This window comes from Palaemon carinicauda, chromosome 22 (assembly GCF_036898095.1).
Source record: "Palaemon carinicauda isolate YSFRI2023 chromosome 22, ASM3689809v2, whole genome shotgun sequence".
NCBI lineage: Eukaryota > Metazoa > Arthropoda > Malacostraca > Decapoda > Palaemonidae > Palaemon > Palaemon carinicauda.
Window position 1 is genome coordinate 14040211 of NC_090746.1, and position 19815 is coordinate 14060025.

The window sequence follows — 19815 nt, forward strand, 5'->3', positions numbered from 1 at the left end:
GTAGATGACCCTAATATCTATGATATTAGGGTTTCTAGACCTTCTACTTCTGCTCACAGAGGTGCCAAGGGAGCTCCCTCCACTTCCCGATCTACTCAAACAACTACAGGCAAAGATCATACCTTAAGGCAGTGTCTTTGCTACAACTTCACGTCTGGAGGTTATCCAGCATCTCCTCTCGAAGAAAGGCTTTTCGCAGGTAGTGGCAAAAAGGATGTCTGGATACCTCCAGGACTCATCTTTCGCCATCTGCCAGGCGAGGTGGTCAATCTTTTGTAGTTGGTATCGTGGAAGTGGTATTGCTCCTCTTGACGCCACTATAACAGTGATAGCAGAGTGAAACATTACTGCTCAGCCTTGAGCCTCAGCCTTTAAACTGAAAAGAGTTAACATTTCCTCCTTGGCAGAATTGTCTCTCCTTATACTAAGTTTCGAGCACACTTGCCCTCAGTTGGAGGTCAGACCACCTCCCTGGAAAGTAGTACGTGTACTATGAACCCTGAAAGGAGCACCATACAAACTGCTGCATCAGTCGTCAGACCGTGACTTCATGCTTTTGATGATCTTCCTCCTCGCCTTGGCCTCTGCTAAGAGAGTCAGCGAGTTACATGGTCTTTCTAATGTCATCGCCCATTCGAGGGGATGGGGCCAGTTGACACTTGGCTGCGTCCCTAGGTTTGTTGCTGAGACTTAAAATCCGGCTCTAGTGGATGCTAGATTTTGGCCTTTCCGGATTGAGAGACTTCATTCTGTAACCGATGACCCAGATCAACTATTACTTTGCCTTGTTGGTGAGTACGGGCAAGGTCAAGAAGAGAGTCAACCAAGAATACCATTTCTTCTTGGATTCGTCAGGTCATTAACTAAGCCTTGAATCCAGAATCTTCCACGAGTTCGTAGACCTAGAGCTCATGATGTTTGGGTCATCAGTACATCCCTAGTATTAAAAAAGAACTACTATGTGGTGCAGGTTCTTCAAGCGGGTGTTTGAAAGCGTCAGACGATCTTCACAGCTCATTACCTGCAAGACATGGTAGGCAGTTGAGGGTAGATGTTACCGTGGATTAGTATGGTATGAATGGTAGAGTGACTGGCATCTTTCTTCATCTTCCCTTCTCTTTGGGAACAGTTCCTGTGGGATTCTGCAAAGCTGTCTCCTCCGTCTACAGGTAATAACCATAGCCTTTGTGTAACCTGATATGTGATATATATTTGTTATGTCCCAGTCCTCTGTGCAAGGGGGAATCAGGCAATGTCTAGGTTAGGTAAGTGGAGTGTTTATCACTCCAAAAATCCTTACCTGGTTAAGTCTCAATGCTTAGTTCTCACACAGACTCTGATTTCCCAGGCCGTCAGTTCTCGCGCACACGCGCGAGTTAACGATTTGAGAGGGTGGCTCTATTAAACTCTTGTGAAGCACAGTCACATCCCAGGTCAAGTTACCAGCCAGTTGGTGAGGACTTCCATCCACCTAATGGTGAGTCTCATATAAAGAGTGAAATGTTTTGTGTTGGAACAAATGACAAATTTGGAAAATAATTTGTATTTTTCCTAACTGTACAAACCTTGAGCTCTTTATTCATACTGACCTGCTTTCACCGATCCCCTGTAAGTTCTGCCTGCAATGAAAAGTGACGTCATAATACCGGTGAGTTTGTGAGTGGGGTGGCTAATCTACTCCCCCGCTAATTAGCAGTGGGGTTGTTTACTTCATTAAATGTCTTATGGCTAGTCCAGCTTTGCCAAAGTAATTTTCTCATATAAAGAGTTCAAGGTTTGTACTGCTAGGAAAAATAAAAATTCTCTTACAAATTTATCATATTTCAGTCTTACAATTGTGTATCATTTTGAAGTTAAGTGGCACTCTTTTTCCTTCGCCTTTGCCTGAATGAAACTTAGTCTTGAATCCATTTTTGTCAATAAAAACTGGTTCTCTAAGATTTCTTGCAGCCCTCTCTCTACTTTGATCCTTCCAATAAGGACTAGACTCATTAAATGAGTGAAGGTGGTAGCAGTTGAAGGATAGAAAATTCTTATTTAATAACATAGTCAAGAACTGTCAACTTGAGACTTTTCAGAGATGTGACCTTGTGCATGCAATATATTTAAAAGGATTTAAATATGTGTAAAGTTAAATACAAAATCATTTAACTTCTTTTTAAAATAATTTTATTATGTACTAGTAGCTATAAGAATACTTGATACATACATAGGCTAATAGTGAGATCAGCTGGCTGTGTACAATGGAGGATAGGGAATGGAGGAGTTGTGAGCTGGATGCATAGGCTAATTAAGTTATACTGTACATGTGAACCTTTCAACTTTAGAATAGAGCTCATTCTTGGAATATACTGTATACTGTATTGTTCTTATGTAGGAGACTTACTGTACTTTAGGTTTAAGACAGTCGACTCTTTTTAACAGGATGAAAAGAAAAATTACTTATAACTTGCATCTGTGAAACACGAGATATTTTTCTCAACAGGTGCTTCCCATCTTTGATACCGAAAAATGAAGCCGTTCTTGAATCGGTCAGGGTTTCATTGATTGATAAAGTTCGAGATGCTATATACGAAGACCTTCAACACTTGATTGATACGAGTGTAGCAGAGCCTTTAGAGGAGTTGAGAATTCTGGTCAAGAATCACACGGGACCAAAGGATGTACAAGCATGGAGACCATCAGGTGATCCTTTGTCAGATATACGTGCCCATGATGCAAAGGTTAGTGCAGTACATGTACATTATATTGTTTTATGATACTATAAAGCAGAGTATACAGTATTAGTACCATTTATATTTAATCCTTTGAAGTCTATAAAGTTCAGTTGTAGTTTGCTTATTTGTTCCTACATGAATACAAACTCTTTTGTCTTTTAAAAGGAGTACAAATTTAGCAAAGATAGAACTCGGCTGATGGAACCTTTAATAAGGTGTCAGTAATAACGGGTAGTTGGCGGGGAAGACCCATCCCTGGCCTGTACAGAGTAGCCACTTAGACTTATGCCAATGAGTAGTAATGATGTATTCTTTGTGCTAACAAAGCTTGGTTGCAATTTCTGATCAATTCTTTTTTTCTCTTCAAAGTGGTTGTGGTTGACTGATTATGGAGAATCCGTATGTTGGCATGGGAACTGGCCCAGGTGTACCTGGCCACAAGGGCGACAGGTTCATGAACAGGACTGATGTGGATCCCGATTCTTTGTGCCCTTTTTCCATGGGGCATGACGGCATGCAATCATCCCCCATGACAAGTGTAAGGGGTGGCCGACTTCGTGTTGATCAGTGTGGTAAGAGAAGAAAAAAGAGTTTGAGTGAGATTCTTTGCCTTTGGAGTCTTCCTTGAAATTGAAGAAGTTCGCTGGCTCTCCTTGCCCTCTGGTATTCGAACTGCAGCTTCTTCATCTTCCTTAGTCAGCAACCCGAAGAAGGATAACGACTCCGACCTGTCCTTGAGGTAGGGTGCAGGTAAGGTGGAGGTTTTTCCCGCTCTTCTTATCATAGTGAGCCAGCCCACGTAATCACCAAAGACAATGCTTCAAAGGACCTGTTTCAAAGAACTTTATGGTCTACCTTCGAACTGAAGGGCATTCCATCAATAGAGAAGCTTCTATGACCTAAGCTACCGCCATAGCTTCCAAGTCTTATGTTGCTCTGCCGTCTTCCTCTCTTGCCTTGCCAGAAGAAGGGCCTGATGTGACCCATTCCGTCCAGGAAAAGCCTAACGAAGATGTAGTAGATCATCAATCCTTGCCCTCTGTAGTCTTGTTGCATTTGGCAAGAAAATCATTGACTATGACTTCTGAGAAGGGTAGGAAACTATTTCCTCCTCCCTCTCCTCCCAGCCCTGTTCCTTCATCCTTGTACTGTTCTGTTGGGTCTCCTGTTGCCTTCTGTCTTGTGACGGTGAATAAGAGAGAACATCTTACATATGCCCAGCTTGCTCCTGTTTCCCCTTTAAGTAAGCGTGACATGGATGGAACTGTATCTCCTACAGAGATCATTTCCTCAGTTCCTGCTTCAGACACACGTCATCATCAAATGATGAGACTTCGGGGACTCCCCTCCTCAGAGGATGAGAGATACATGACGCTATGCCTCATGAAAGATTATTTCCTTTGGGGGAGTGGAGGTTCTTGGTGCACACACATTTTTCCCGCCCGTGAGCTCCTACTGCTGATGAAGGTCTGATTGCTTTGCCAGCTTCATGCACTGATGAAGAGTAGTAGCAAGTGCTTGTTATCACTCTATATACAGTAGGACCTACTGACATCCCCTCATTCGCGAAGGACGCTCTTGGGTTCAGCCAATAAAAACTGTGAATCAGGCAGTTTTTAACCCTGTTCCAATGCATCAGTATCCCTGTCAGGTCCTCCGTAGAATCCAGATCATGTGTCTAAGTATCAGAAGTACTTAGACTCAGTGATTTTTCAATACAAGTCTGGGGAACATCTAGAGCTTATCTCGGTTAATCCGATCAGAAAACAGAGAGATCCGAGACAAGATTTGACATTTTTCTAAGGGATTTCTTTCACTGGAGAGAAGGAGGTCTTGATTACGAACATCTGGCAATTGTCGTCGATTGAGATTGTGTGTAATGAGCCATTTGTTCTGCTTCCAGACCTTCTGTCTGCTGCGGGGGACCCATCACAGTGCGTAACGAACCATTTGTTCCACTCCCAGACCTTCTGTCTGCTGCAGGGGACCTATCACAGACTTTACCTCCACAGGAGACACCTCAAAAGGGGATACCCTCTCTTGTGGCCAAGCTCTGAAAGTGAAAGGAGCCGAGATCCCTTTCATAAGACTGGGCTTCCTAGATTGACTTTACTCAGGGCATTTGGTCTACCTGTGAACGCTTGCGTTTCGGGCAGTTCTTCCCCTTGGAGCGGGAGTTTTGCTGAGTCTATACTCCTTAATTCTATAGGGTGGTTAATAGTCAACAACGATAATCAGGAAGTTACTGTTACCATCTCAGAGTACGACTCCTCTGAAGTCTTTGAGCACATACCTTTTATAGAAGTAGTCTGTTTTGTCTGTGTTTATTGATCTGTGGGACTTCTGAGTCCGGTAGGATCAAAGCAGAAGAGAAATCTGAGGTGAGATATAGAGATTACCAGCCTCCTTTGGGGATTAGACATTCTCTCACTTCCCTTGCATTTGATGTTCTTGTTGGATGCATCAAAAGAAAGGGAGGCTCACCTGTTGCACCACATGGTCACCAGGCTATAATACGACACTGATCGTCAGTGCTACGCAATTTTCCTAGAGTTGACCGCAGTTTGGCAGGCTCTTAATCACTTTCAACAACTCCTTTCTAGACTTGCAGTAGTGTTCGTAATAGATAAAAGTGGTAGTAGAATACCTAGACAAACAAAGGTATTTTTTTCAAGGCTTCTTTACCAACTAACCTTAGAAATACTAAGTTGGATGTAAGACAACTTGATCGCTCTTTTCAGACTGATTCAGTGCGGGCAAGAAAAACTTCCTGGCAAACAATCTGAACAGGCAGACACAAATAGTTGGCTTCGAGGGGCTGATACTCCCTCATTTAGCCATCAAACTCCTGACACTGGGGTGTCTCAGACGATATGTTGGTCTATGACGTCTCGTAATCAGAAGTTTCCGAAGTACTGTTAGCCAGTAAGGGATACCCAGGCACCTATGCTAGAGGCTCTCCAACATCTGTGGGACAACCGGGACATCTCTGTGTTTCCCCCCTTCTGTCTGATTAGGAGACTCAGTAATAAGGTAAGGGCATCGCAAGATTGGTCGATGGCCTTCATATCTCTTTGCTGGTAGCAAACAGAATAGTACCCAGACCTTCTGCTCCTCCTCGCAGAGATATCGAGAGAGCTTTTCACTCTTCTCCCAACCTTCTCATACAACCTCACATTGAGATATACCGCATCATTCGCTTTCTTACGACTACGCTCTTGGAGGTTGTCCAACATCTCCTCTCTCAGAGAGGCTTTTTACAACCAGTAGCAAAAAGGATGGCTGGATACCTCCCTAGGTCATCCTTCACCATCTATCAGGCAAAGTGGGCTATCCTCTAAGGTTGATGTCATGGAAAGAGGCCTTGCATCTCTCGATATCACTTTCTCTCTGATAGCATAGATCTTTTCGTACTTCGGAGAGGAAAGACCCGGCTCAGTTGCGGGCATGATAGACTACCGCACGGCCTTGTGCCTCGTCTTTAGGATGAAGAGTTAATGTTTCCTCCTCGATAGAATTGTCTTTCCATATACAGTGTTGAGCTTACTGGTTCCCAGTCGGTAATCAGACCACGTCTTTGGAGCATGGTTCTTGTACTACGGTCTTGGAAAGGAGCATTTTCTTACTGCTTGTCAGTCTTGAGATCATGACTCTTGAGTTGATTCTTCCTTCTTGCTTGGGCCTCCATGAGGAGAGTCAGAGAGAGCATGGTCTTTTCTACAACATAGCCTAGCCAAGGAGATGGAGGGTAAGTAACACTACTTTGTCCCCGAGTTCGTTGCGAAGACTCAGAATCCCAGAGCGGACCCTCATTTTGGACCTTTCCGAATGGTGAGTCTCCGTTGTGTAACAGATGACCCCTTTCAATGGTTGCTATATCTTTCGAGAATATTGAGGCACGATCTCAGACAGACGACCAGAGCTCACCTGCGTAGCCAAATCATCAAAGCGTAAAACGCTCACTGACGGTAAAATGGCGCTCATTTATGGTACACCTGTACAGAGGATTGCCCTCTTTGAGGTCCTGCATGTCACATGTGGTCGTGTGGTTGTCTGACCAAAATACCGACATGATTAGAATCACAATGAAAGCCTCGAGCTCTCTCAGGTCCAAGTTCCTAAGAGCAACATTGGCCCCTTGTGATGGTAGCAGCCCCTTAAAAGAGCAAGCTGATCATTGGAAGGGAGGACAATCTCCACCAGCATATAGTCATCCATAAAGATCAAGAAAATGTTTTACACTTCTTGCTTCCAACATGGCAGAAGTGGGACCTCTGGGGTCCATCCTCAATGTAAACGTGGGGGAGCAGACAGTGAGAGTCTTTGTTCCAGCGAGTACCATCACAGCTTTGAACCATATCTGCGTCAATAAACAAAATTTAAGTCCCCTGGCTGGCTGGAGTTCACTCCTCCTCTCCTCCAGGGTGAGCTGCTCGGATGCAGGTGGGCCAGCATGTGAGGTTGATGGTTGGTGAGATGATGTTGTCCTGGTACTTGTTTTTACAACAGGCAAAGATCCATTAATCTCCTCCTCATCTTCCTCCCTCACATCTCTCCCCAACTCTGCCACATCAAGCTCCACCTCCTCGCTGTCTTCAAACATGTCAGCAACTTCCAGACTGTCATCAACATCACTTTCTAATTCCATTAGGAGGGAGTTGATGATATCCGTCTCCAAAGAAACCTACCTAGTGGTTGTTATTGAAGAAAACTGCAAGAAAAATTCACATCTTGGCCAAACCTACGAACACGCATGTGGTAGGCACACCTTCCACCCACATTTTCCAACAATAATAAACTATACAAATATCAACACTATTGCACTATATATTATTATGCAGAAACTTTGTTTTTTGTCAATTTGTCTGATATAGGTTTTGTAGGTCGACCTCGACCCTGGGCAGGTTCAGAAAAGTTAGAAGCAGAAGAGCTAAGCTGGATATCTAGCTTGACCCGACTGTGTCTTGTAGTCTACTGGCCCACTGCAGGTCGATCACCCCCAAAATCTGTGACAGCTGGGGATTTATGTTAAATGTGTGTTTCAATACCCTCATACCACCTATCCATGGTTAAGGTGAGAAAGTGTGTTTTTTTAATAGTTATCACTATTTGGTTTGTCTCTTTCCTTCTTTTACTCTTCTCATGCTAAATGTGGGATGCAGTGATATGACTGTGAGGTGCATTTCATAGCAATAAGTAGAATTTTTATAATAAAATTGATTATTATATAGTCACCTGAGGTTCATATATTTCCCCCCACCATCTTACTGATTAAGTGAGATCAAGAATTTATTGATTTGCTTTGACTTCTTAATCTGAAGTTTGGACCATGTTTCTTGCCAAACAAAGCCATCTATACTGCACTGTTGTAGTTTACTAGGGGTGTTAAAACATCGACTTAAGGAGTAGTTTTTCGAGGAAAAAGCCTTTTTCCAACTTCTGTATAAAAACCCAAGTCCTTCAGGTTATATTTCCTGTTTGACCACATTGCAAGTCCCAGGCCTGAGGTCAAATTTAAGCGTCGTGCTGACTTACCATGCTGCCTTTTAGGTAATTGTAGGTGCCTTGATAAATTCCATTCTAACTTTGCGAAGCCATGCAATGCTCTTATTAGAAGACTCAGCTTTGTATAAGTAGGAAAAATACAAATTACTTGAAAAATCTCAGTGTATTACTCAACTTTCTCACCAAGCGCCTGTTAGTCGCCCTGCTTCAGAAACTGTCTCCACCGCTGACGATCTTCGTACGACTTCTCTTCTTCAATCTCATGAAAATTCATACCTCTCCTTCTCACTCTTCTCACAATATTTTCCATTCACCTCATCTTCGGCCTACCAACTGGTCTTTTGCCTTAGAGTCTTCATTCCAAGAATTTCCTTGGATATCATTCTTCTTCCATTCTTTTGATGTGTCCAAACCATCATATTAAAAGTTATTTGTATTTTTCCTGACTATACATACGTGAGTCCCTTAGATTATACTTCTTGCCTTATTCACCCCTCTCAGTCTTGGACATAAGGTCAAAATTGGCTTGGGGTTGACAGGCATGTGGGTGGGCTTCCCCCTCAAAACTATTGTCTTCTTACAAACTACCTTGTTGATCGTTCAATGCCATTCCAGCTCACACCCATGTTGTTTCATGTTCTAAAGGATTCTGTTTTTTTTGGGGCTCAAGCCATGTCATCCTGATGGAAGGTTCCTATCGGTAGCTTTCTAAGGGATATTTGGCTACAGTGATATTCCTAGAGAATTGACCTTTATGTCTCCAGAATTCTAACTCCTGGCGCGAATATCCTTAAAATTTCACTTAAGGATATCGCATAATATCAGGGGACGTATATCTTGATACGACACATAGCAATCTTCACCCCCAAATAGCGTTTTTGTTTCGAGGGGGAAGAGTGGCGAAAATAGAAGGGGAGCCGTTATCAAGGTTACCCTTCCTCCCGTACTATTACGAGTATCCAAGATAGTGCTCATTCCTATTTTAGTAGCGATTGCGCACAGTGGTTTTCCCTGTTATCTAACGTTTTTTATCGTTATTGAGAGGATTTAATATGCAATTTCCAGCTGCTTCTGCCTCTGGAAAGTTGAGTATTTAGTCTTTAAAGTGTATAATTTTGAGCTCCTGCTTCACAGTGAAATTAGCTTGATTTAATGTGTTTTGGAGCTTGGCCAGTCTCTGGAGGCGCCATGGGCACTGTCGTTCGTTATGCATGTGTTATTTAGTTAGCAGAAGGACATTCCCAGTGGTAATAGCATTAATAAATTATGAAAGCTATTTAGGCACAATTATACTAGTAAAGATGTATTATGCATACAAATTTCCCCTTCCTTATGTAGATCATATGCATTAGAGTTTCGGTGATTTAGGTAACCGAGATCTCGCCTTGCGCTAGGCTACTTAGCCTATGTGCTTTAGTATACTTTCATTATCCCCGGTTATCCTCGTGTATCATTTTATCAGTTCAACAGGAGATAGAATATCTCCTAGAATTACTTATATAACTCGATACTCGTCTCCTGTAGAGATATAAGGGTAATCTCTTCTTCCCTCTGAGTGCCGCCATAGGCGACAACCCTATCTTAGACTTGCCATAGAATAGTTCACTCAGGCTTGACTAGGCTAGTGTTTTCTGTCTCCCACCCTTGCCGGCGAGTATGCCGGCTTGGGTTTTCGACAGAACCTCAGAGTATTCAGTCTTTCTGCTGGCGGCCGAGCGGCAGGGTGAGTAGTCACTCCCCTGCCGGCTTAATGCTGCCGGCATAGGAGGCTAAGCCTCCCTAGGCCGCACTTGAAGTGGTGGTATGATGGCGCCACCTTCTCCCCTGCGGTCTAGAAAACTAGTCCCGTTTCGGCAGACCCTAGGCTAAAGAATAGATATTCTTCTGCCGCCTAGGATGGCGCCGATACTGAAACAATGTTTCACTCTTGTGTGGAAGTGGCGGCAATCCTGCCGCCTACTTCTACACTTGATACAGGACCCTTTTCCCTTCCCCTCTCTGTCCTTTAGCGATGACTTAGCTATCGCAATCCTGTAGCCCTTGTCCTGCAATCTCACTGCTTGGCGGGCAGATTGTGGTGCCAGCCAGGTTCCTACATAAGCAGCTGTATAGTCACTCAGTCTTTCCCTTATGGACACAAGGCTCCGGGAAAGGCTGTGCCGGCTGCCGGTGGGAGACCCCTCCGCTGTTGAGTGTTCTTCAGTCCTCTCTTGGACTGCCGTTCACATTCCTGAAACCGGCAATGCCGGCAACGGATCTTGTGGCTGGTTGGAAGCTTGAATGATGCATTCTCCCCTTCCATTTGAACCCGCATTGTAGAGGAAGGCAGTAAGGTTATATACTTACACCCTTATTTATTGTAAATATACATTTTAATAAGGCAGCCCTTCACTCCATGCTTTCTTTCTCTCTGTCAGCTAGTGCCGCCAGGTACTAACCCAGCCGGCAGCATGTCGGTTGGACCTGTGCCGTCAGATACTTACTTAGTCGGCGGCATGTCGGCTGGGCCAGTACCGTCAGGTACTACCCACGGCCGGACTGTGCCACCGGGTGCTAGCCCTACCGTATATGATTATACAGTAGCCAGTATATTTGCAGTATAGTATATGGTGTTAACACGGCATCACCGGGCGAAAGACCTTGTTCCAAAGGCACCGGCCAGGGCGAAAAATTCCTAGACAAATGACAACGGCCATGTGTTCGAGGTCAAGGCGAGCCCCCGGGTACTGGAGGAAATCGGCTGTGACCCAGCCTGGAGAGGGATGGGCGCCGCCAGGCTTCATCAGCCCAAGACACACTGCATGATGGACACAACAAAAAAGGATACCATACCGGCTCGGTCGTCGCCCGGGTCAACAAGGACCGCGCCATCCGTTGCACACCAGGGCGGACGTGACAAGTGTACTACTGGTGCAACATGGAACGTGAGAACCCTTGCCCAGACAGGGAAACTACAGGAACTAACACACAAACTGGAGAAATACACCTGGCACGTTGTGGGACTCTGTGAGGTTAGGTGGAAGAACCATGGGGAACATCTCACCGAGGAAGGTCATGTACTTTACTACAGTGGAGAGATGGACAAACATACCAATGGCGTAGGTTTTCTTGTCAACAAGAACGTCAAGAACTCTGTACTAGGTTGCTGCCCAGTTTCCAGCAGGGCCATATCCATCCGCCTAAGAGCAGCACCATTTAACATCACAATAGTACAGGCCTATGCACCAACAACAGACCACGACGATGATGCTGTGGAGGCATTCTACAGTCAACTCCAAGAAACCATCGACAAAGTGGACAAAAAGGACATACTTATCATCCAGGGAGATTGGAATGCGAAAGTGGGCAAAGACGCACTAAAGGACTGGAAGGAATTCTGCGGCCCCTCGTGCAATGACGTGTCCAATGAGAGAGGACTACGACTACTAGAGTTTGCCAGCTACAACAATGCTGTGCTTGCAAATACACTCGGTGAGCACAAGGCATCACGACGCTGGACATGGCATGCACCTAATGGAATCCACCACAACCAGATCGACTTTATTCTTGTACAAAATCGGTTCAGATCGGGGATCAAAAGAGCTACGACAAGAACTTTCCCTGGTGCAGATGTCGGTAGCGACCATGATCTGGTGTTTGTGAACTTCAAACTCAGGCTGAAGACAATCAAGAAGCCCAAGAACACCAGGATGAAATTCAACCTGGACAGGTTGAGGGACCCCAACATCGCAGAGTCCTTTAAGGCAACAGTTGGAGGGAAGTTTGCCCCTCTGTTAACGCTTGAGGAAGACCACAGCGCAGAAACGCTGACAGCTCAATTAAACAAAGTCATGATAGAGTCTGCAAACGAAACGCTTGGAAACATTCGCAGGAAAACACAGCGATGGGTCACAGATGAAATCATGGATATGTGCGTCAAAAGAAGAGAACTGAAAAAGAACAAGACCACACCCACCGGAGCAACAGAGTACAGAGAAATCAGCCGCAAGATAAGAAAAAGCATGAACCAAGCCAAAGAAGATTGGATTGGGAAACAGTGTACAGAAATTGAGGAAAAGCTGGAGAAGAACAACAGTAGGCGAGCGTTCCAAATCGTGAAAGATCTAACAAAACCAAAGCAAGCACGAGTCAGTACCATCCAAAACAAAGCAGGGAACTGCCTCACGGAAGAAGAAGACATACTCAAGAGGTGGACAGAGTACTGTTCCGACCTTTACAACTACCAGACCAATGGAGATCCCAATGTAACATCGTGCCACAAATCATCTAACAACGACAACTTCCCAGTTCTGAGAGAAGAAGTGGAGGAAGTGATCAGATCGCTAAAACATGGAAAAGCTGCAAGAGTAGACAACATCCCTGCAGAACTTATAAAGCTTGGCGGAGAGACAGTGACTGACATCCTCACTAGCATCTGCAACAAGATCTGGCAGACAGGTGAATGGCCCACACCCTGGACACAGTCCCTCATCATCACGCTTCCCAAGAAAGGCAACTTACAGCAATGCCAAAACTATAGAACGATTAGCCTTATCAGCCACGCAAGCAAAGTGATGTTGAGAGTCATTCTGAACCGACTGAGACCCCAGGCAGAAGAGATCATTGCCGAAGAGCAAGCTGGATTTAGAAGAGGAAGGAGCACAACGGAACAGACTTTCAATCTTCGAGTTCTGTGTGAGAAGTACAGCCAACACCAGCAAGACATCTTTCACGTGTTCATTGACTAAAAAAAGGCATTTGACCGCTTATGGCATGATGCCCTCTGGGCCACAATGAACAGGTACAACATGGGACAAAAACTGATACTGACGATCCAACAGCTGTACAATAAAGCAACCAGCGCGGTCCTTGCCCAAGGCTAAATAGGCGAATGGTTCCGCACTTCAGTAGGTGTTCGCCAAGGCTGCCTTCTGTCACCAACCCTGTTCAACATCTTCCTTGAACAAATTATGACAGATGCACTCGAAGATCATGTGAGCACAGTTAGCATCGGAGGACGAACAATCAGCAACCTTCGGTTTGCTGATGATATTGACGGCCTGGCAGGGAACGAAGATGAGCTGGTCAACCTCGTGAAACATCTGGATGAAACATCAACCAGATACGGAATGGAAATCAGTGCTGAAAAAACAAAACTAATGAGAAACAGCGACGAATCAATCAAAGCAAAAATCGTGGTCGGTGGTCAACAACTTGAAACAGTCCAACAATTCAAGTACCTTGGTGCAATCATCAGCCAAGAAGGATCCAAACCAGAAGTCCATGCAAGAATCGCGCAAACAATAGCGGCGCTTGCAAAACTGAATCCAATCTGGAAAGACAAAAACATCGCTGTCAAATCCAAATTGAGACTGTTGCATGCCCTAGTCATTTCCATCCTTCTGTATGCTTGTGAATCCTGGACACTGACGGCAGAGCTACAGAGAAAGATCCAAGCTGCAGAAATGAGATGCTTCAGACGAGTGCTTGGCATCTCGTACATTGAGCATGTCACAAATGAAGAAGTCAACAGAAGAGTGAGACAACACTTAGGACGCTATGAAGATCTGCTGTCCACAGTGAAGAGGAGAAAACTAAAATGGTATGGCCACACAACAAGATCAAGCGGCCTGTCCAAGACAATTCTCCAGGGAACAGTTCAGGGGAAGAGGAGAAGAGGGCGGCAGAGAAAGAGGTGGACCGACAACATTGCTGAATGGACAGGAAAAACCTTCGCCCAGACCCAGGCACTCGCACATGAACGTGACAAGTGGAGGCTCCTATTGCGGTATTCCACCATGCAGCGCCCCTACGATCCTGGTGGATTATGGGATCGGTAACGGTAACGGTATATACTGCAGACAGAAAACTATAGTATATATTATACAGTATTTATTTTCCAACATACCTTGTGTATCCTTGCACAGTCTATTGCTGAGACCAATCTTATATTGAAAGAATAGAATTCCTTCAATACTCTGATTAGAAATCAGTTTACAATTTACCCCACAATATTAAATAATTTAAGAAGGGTCAGTGGTAGTATACACTTTTTCTATCCCTAGAGGTTAGAACTCTTCTCTTTTGAGTTTGCTCTGATCAAGGAAACTCTATAACCTTAATATTAAGGGGAGGTCATAGCAATTGACTGGAAAGGATACACAAGTATGTGTCTTTCCTAATTTATTTCTAGCTTACTATCCGAAGCTATGATGGTTAAAATATTAATATTAGTATTTTGCATAATCTATTTATCATGTGTGATAAACAACCGCCTACTCAATTAATTTTCCTTTCTTTACAGGAGGAACCCCAGATAAAATGCGATGCAATCTTCTGCAGCTTTAGGAGTAGGAACTTCTAGTTACAAAGAGTGCAGGTCTCATGCACCCTGCACCATCATTACCGAAACCCTGCAGTACTGGGACCCCCAAGTCTGCAATATCTGCCGGACCTTGGTGACCGAAGGTTTCGACGACCCCAAGTCAACGGAGTCGAGGGATGCGGCACGAGAAAAGCTGCGCAAGTGGGTACGAGGGTTCCAGAAGAACTCTCCGGGACCATACCGACCTAACGATAGGATGCGTAGCTTGCTGTTCCCAAAAGCGGGTAGTGAAATTAAATTGTCGTGCCCCAAGCAAGACCCGGACCTCCCTGCGTCCAGATTGCCATCGACACGGATGTCAGTGAGGCGTTGCAAAGCATGGACATCCACCAAGAGGAAAGGATGTCGGAAGTGTCTACGGACACTGAAAAGGATCTACTAAAGGATGATCCCGAGGAGGAGTCTACTCTTCCTCCGGAAGAAGATGATGATGTCGAGTCGGAGTTCTTTGCCGGCACCGGAGCAGTTACCCTCGACATCTTCAGCTTTTACCCCTCCATTGGACAACATGAGCCAGGCACTGGCCCATCTTACGGCCTTAATGGAGAACATTCGCAAGCAAGGCGAAGCAAGGGAAGGGAGACTTGAGAGAGAACTCCGTGAAGCTCCACTTACCGCCTTCCGAGAGTCATACAAGCGACCCAGAGTCCAAGACCTCCCAACCTGCTCCAAAACCGATCCCTGGAGGTATGTGGAATTTATGCCGATTACTAACGGCAAACTCTACATCTCGGAGAAGATGGGAGCCGTCCCCTTAGACGTCATCCAGTTTTGGCCAAGCTTTAACGCTTACCCTGATTGCTTCATTCGACTGAAGCACGAACCAACGCCAAAAGAGGAGATGGAACCGAAGGAGGTCATGGTTTTCGACCACGATAAGGCACAGGCGCTCTTGTCGAGTAGCCTGAAAAAGGCCGGCTATTCTAATTCGAAAGTGTCCGACTTGAGCAAGAAACAACCTACCTTTCTTGCTCCTGCTTCAATAGCCTTCCCCTTTACGTCGAAGGCATTTAAAACTGTCGCCAATGCAGTGGAGGCAGGCAAACCATGCCCTGCACTAGAGGAGTGCAAGCCTCTGTTGTTAGCCTTGCCCATGGAAGAGAAGGAATGGAAGGAAGTCCACCTAACCTTCTCAGTAGGGAAACTGGACGCAGACCTCGCTGGACGACAGTTAAGCGAGAATCTTCCTAAACTTTCTGACTTTCTCTTGCGCAAGGAACAAGAGACGAAAGAGAGACTTGCTGCATCCTTATCCCTACAAAACTGCATAGAGATGTGTGCAAGCCAAAGAGGTACCCCGGACATGCTCATGGTCCTGGCCAAAATGCATATGGCCACCCTAGTAAAGGACCTATATGCTTTCATGAATGCTAGGAGAGCCTGAAGAGAGTTCGTGTTCGCTACTGCAACAGTGAAACACGAACCCAGGAAGCTGATATCTTCTAACATCTGGGGTAAAGACCTCTTCCCTAACGAAGTAGTCAAAGAGGTAGTTGAGAAAGCTGCCACGGAGAATAGGAACCTTCCCCAGAAGTGGGGCATCTGCTAAAAGAGGAAGTCTTCCCCGGATGTGGGTCCCCAACCTAAAAGGAAGACGAAGAAGCTTAGACCTCCCTCTCGGCCTGCTCAACAATATCCCACAGTCACCATGACCACGGTGCCCCAAATGGTGTCCCAAACACAGACCACCTTCCAAGTGGTGCCTCAACAGCTGGTTGCCCAGTCACCAGCATTCAACCCCGGGTTTGAGAGGCAAACCACTACCTTTCGGCCGAAAGGTAAAGAATCCAGACGGGGCTCCTCTAGACATCCCTCAAGAGGTAGGGGAGGACGCGGTCGAGGAGGTAAACCCTCCAGACAATCGAAGCAAGCAGATACTTCCGGTTGGAGGGAGGCTCCAACATTTTCAGGATCGTTGGACCTTCGATCCTTGGGTCCACGGCCTAATCAAGATTGGACTAGGATGGAAACGGAACAAGTCTCCACCATCATTTCCTCAATTCTTCCAACACTCCACCCCCTAATTAGAAGAATATACCCTAGAGCTCTTGAGCAAACGGGTTATAAGGAAAGCAAAGTCCATCAAATTCCAGGGAAGGCTGTTTTGTGTTCCCAAGAAGGACTCAAACAAACTCAGAGTCATTCTGGACTTTTCGCCACTCAACAAGCTCACAGAAAACGCAAGTTCAGGATGTTAATCCTTCAACACATAAGGACCCTGTTATCCAAAGGGGCGTTCACAGTCACGATAGACCTGGCAGATGCCTATTGGCACATTCTAGTCAGTCGCCCCCTCTCCTCCTACCTAGGATTCAAGTTACAGAAGATAAAGTATGTTCTCAGAGCCATACCCTTCAGACTAGATATAGCCCCAAGGATCTTCACGAAACTTGCAGACGCAGTCATGCAACAACTACGCCTAGAAGGCGTTCAAGTAGCAGTGTACCTGGACGACTAGCTGGTGTGGGTAGCATCCAAAATGCCTTGTCTGCAAGCATCCAAAGAAGTGATCCAGTCCCTGGGACATCCGGGATGCAAGATCAACCTCAAAAAATCTCGACTCTCTCCAGCTCAAGGGTTTCAATGGCTGGAAATCCATTAGAACCTGAGGTCACGCCACCTCTCCATTCCCTCAGGGAAGAGGAGGGAGATCGCAGGGTCTGTCAAGAGACTACTGAAATCCAACAGGATCTCAAGACGCCAACAGGAAAGATAACTGGGCTCTCTTCAGTTCGCAGCAGTAACAGACCCAGTGCTAAGAGCACAGCTGAAAGATGCGTCAGGAGTCTGGAGAAGATGCGCATCAAACGCTCGAAGAGATCTAAAATGACCAATACCGGCCTTACTACGATCACTTCTCAAGCCGTGGCCGAAGGCCAAGAGCCTAATGAGGACCGAGCCCTTGCAACCACCTCTGCCGTTGGTGACCATCCGTACGGATGCCTCGACGGAAGGATGGGAAGTTCTCTCCCTTCAAAGGAAAGTCCAAGGGACTTGGTTATCTCTGTTCAAGGCCTTTCACATCAATATTTTGGAGGCCATGGCAGTCCTCTTGACGTTGGGAAAACTCTCCCCTCGCAGATCAGTCCACATCAGGCTGATCTTGGACAGCGAAGTGATAATGAGATGTCTGAACCGACAAGGCTCGAGATCGTCCCATATCAACCATGTGATATTAGCCATCCTTTGTCTAGAGAGATGGTTCTTATCAGCAGTTCACTTACAAGGGTTCCGCAAAGTGACACCGGACGCTCTATCCAGGCTCAAGCCAATAGAGTCAGAATGGTCCCTAGACGCAGACTCATTTTCCTCCATCTTGGAACAAGTCCCGGAACTGCAGATCGCCCTCTTCGCAACGAGCGACAACAAGAAACTACCTCGATATGTAGCCCCATACGAGGACCCTCTAGCGGAGACAACGGACGCCATGTCCCTCGGTTGGAACGAATGGACCCGGATTTTCCTGTTCCTTCCATCCAACCTCCTGCTGAAGGTCCTAAACGAGCTGAAATCCTTTCAGGGAATGGCAGCTCTAGTGGCCCCCAAGTGGCCCAAGAGCAACTGGTTCCCTCTAGTGATGGAACTGAAACTGAGGCCGGCCCCTCTACTGAACCCAACACTATCTCAACGGGTTCAGAAGTCGACTGTCTTCACTTCTTCACAGAGAACCCAAAACCTTCATCTCATGATTTTCTTGCCCTAGCGGTTAAGAAAAGATTTGGGATCTCAAAAGGCAGTATAGACTTCTTAGAAGAATACAAGTCTAAGTCAACTAGAAGACAACATGAATTGTCTTGGAAAAAGTGGGTTGCTTTCGTTAAAGTAAAAGGACCGAAAGAAATTTAAATAGACTTCTGTCTGTCCTTCTTTATCGACCTCCATGAACAATGTCTAGCCACCAACACGATAACTACATGTAAGTCAGCCCTAACTAGACCTCTTCTATACGCCTTTCAAGTGTACTTGACGAACGAAATCTTTAACAAGATCCCAAAGGCATGTGCTAGACTTAGGCCTGCAGCTCCTCCGAAGCCCATTTCATGGTCCTTGGACAAGGTCCTACATTATGCTTCATCTGTGAACAATGAAGATTGTTCTCTCAAGGATCTAACCCAAAAGGTTATTTTCCTGTTCGCTATAGCCTCAGGGGCTAGAGTTAGTGAAATAGTAGCCCTATCAATAAATGAGGGCCACATTTAGTTCACAGATGTGGGAGAACTGAATCTCTTTCCTGATCCAACCTTTCTCGCCAAGAACGAGCTACCCACTAAAAGATGGGGTCCCTGGAGAATCTGGCCTCTGAAGGAAGATGTCTTTCTGTGTCCAGTAGTGTCTAAAGGTCTATCTTCGAAGAACTTCAGACTTCAGGGGAGGACAGCTCTTCAAAGGAGAAACTTCAGGATCAAACTTATCCCCAAAACAACTGAGGGCGAAGCTCACCTACTTCATTCGCAAAGTGGATCCTGACAGTACACCCGCAGGTCATGATCCGAGAAAAATTGCTTCATCACCGAACTTTTTTCTGTATATGGACTTTGAGTGTCTTTGCTCATATACTGGATGGAAGTCATCCAGAGTGTCCTACAAACACTATGCAAAGCAAGTGCACGAACTGAAGCATTACGTGGTGGCGGCAGGTAGTCTATTAAAACCTGTCGTCTAGTGCTGCGATGAACAGTGAATTGATTGGGACTATCAATTAGGGTGAAAAGGTGTTGACACTTCCAGTGCGATACCTTTTAAGTGGGTGTCACCATAGTGACACTAAGACTGTTCAAAATCTCAGGTGTGGAATTATACAGATAACACTTGTGCTGTGTGTACATAGTACACAGTGTTGATAGTATACAACATTTACAGAAAATTACATTAAAAAATTTTATCAAAATTTTCAAATTTCAGAGTGGCACTGATCATTTCTTCCCTCTCAGGGAGAAAAAAATTTTCTGTATACGTTGTACGTATAATTTCCGTAACATGTTACACTCGTTATTCCATTTGGTCATTTATTCGAAAGAAATGTCTATTAGAGTGTAATTGCGTCTTATTTTGCCCTGCAATTAGCACAATAAATATGGCCAGAGTTCTTTTATTTATTTAACTAATTAAACCTCATATTATTGTATGCTTACAAACTATGGATATAGTTGATACTTAGTTGTTCCGACAACATATACAAACCGTGAGACCTTTGTATATCTAGTTGATACTTATGTTTGTTCATACAAT

At 45.2% G+C, this 19815-nt stretch overlaps 1 protein-coding gene across 1 annotated transcript in view; it reads left to right on the forward strand.

Moving 5' to 3' along the window:
• The window catches only part of LOC137615796 (polyamine-modulated factor 1-like), a 52486-nt gene that overhangs the window by 13899 nt on the left and 18772 nt on the right, over positions 1 to 19815 (forward strand). The window contains exon 2 of the mRNA XM_068345490.1: positions 2486 to 2723. Coding sequence (XP_068201591.1) covers positions 2486 to 2723 — 238 coding nt within the window. The remainder of the gene's footprint in view (positions 1 to 2485; positions 2724 to 19815) is intronic.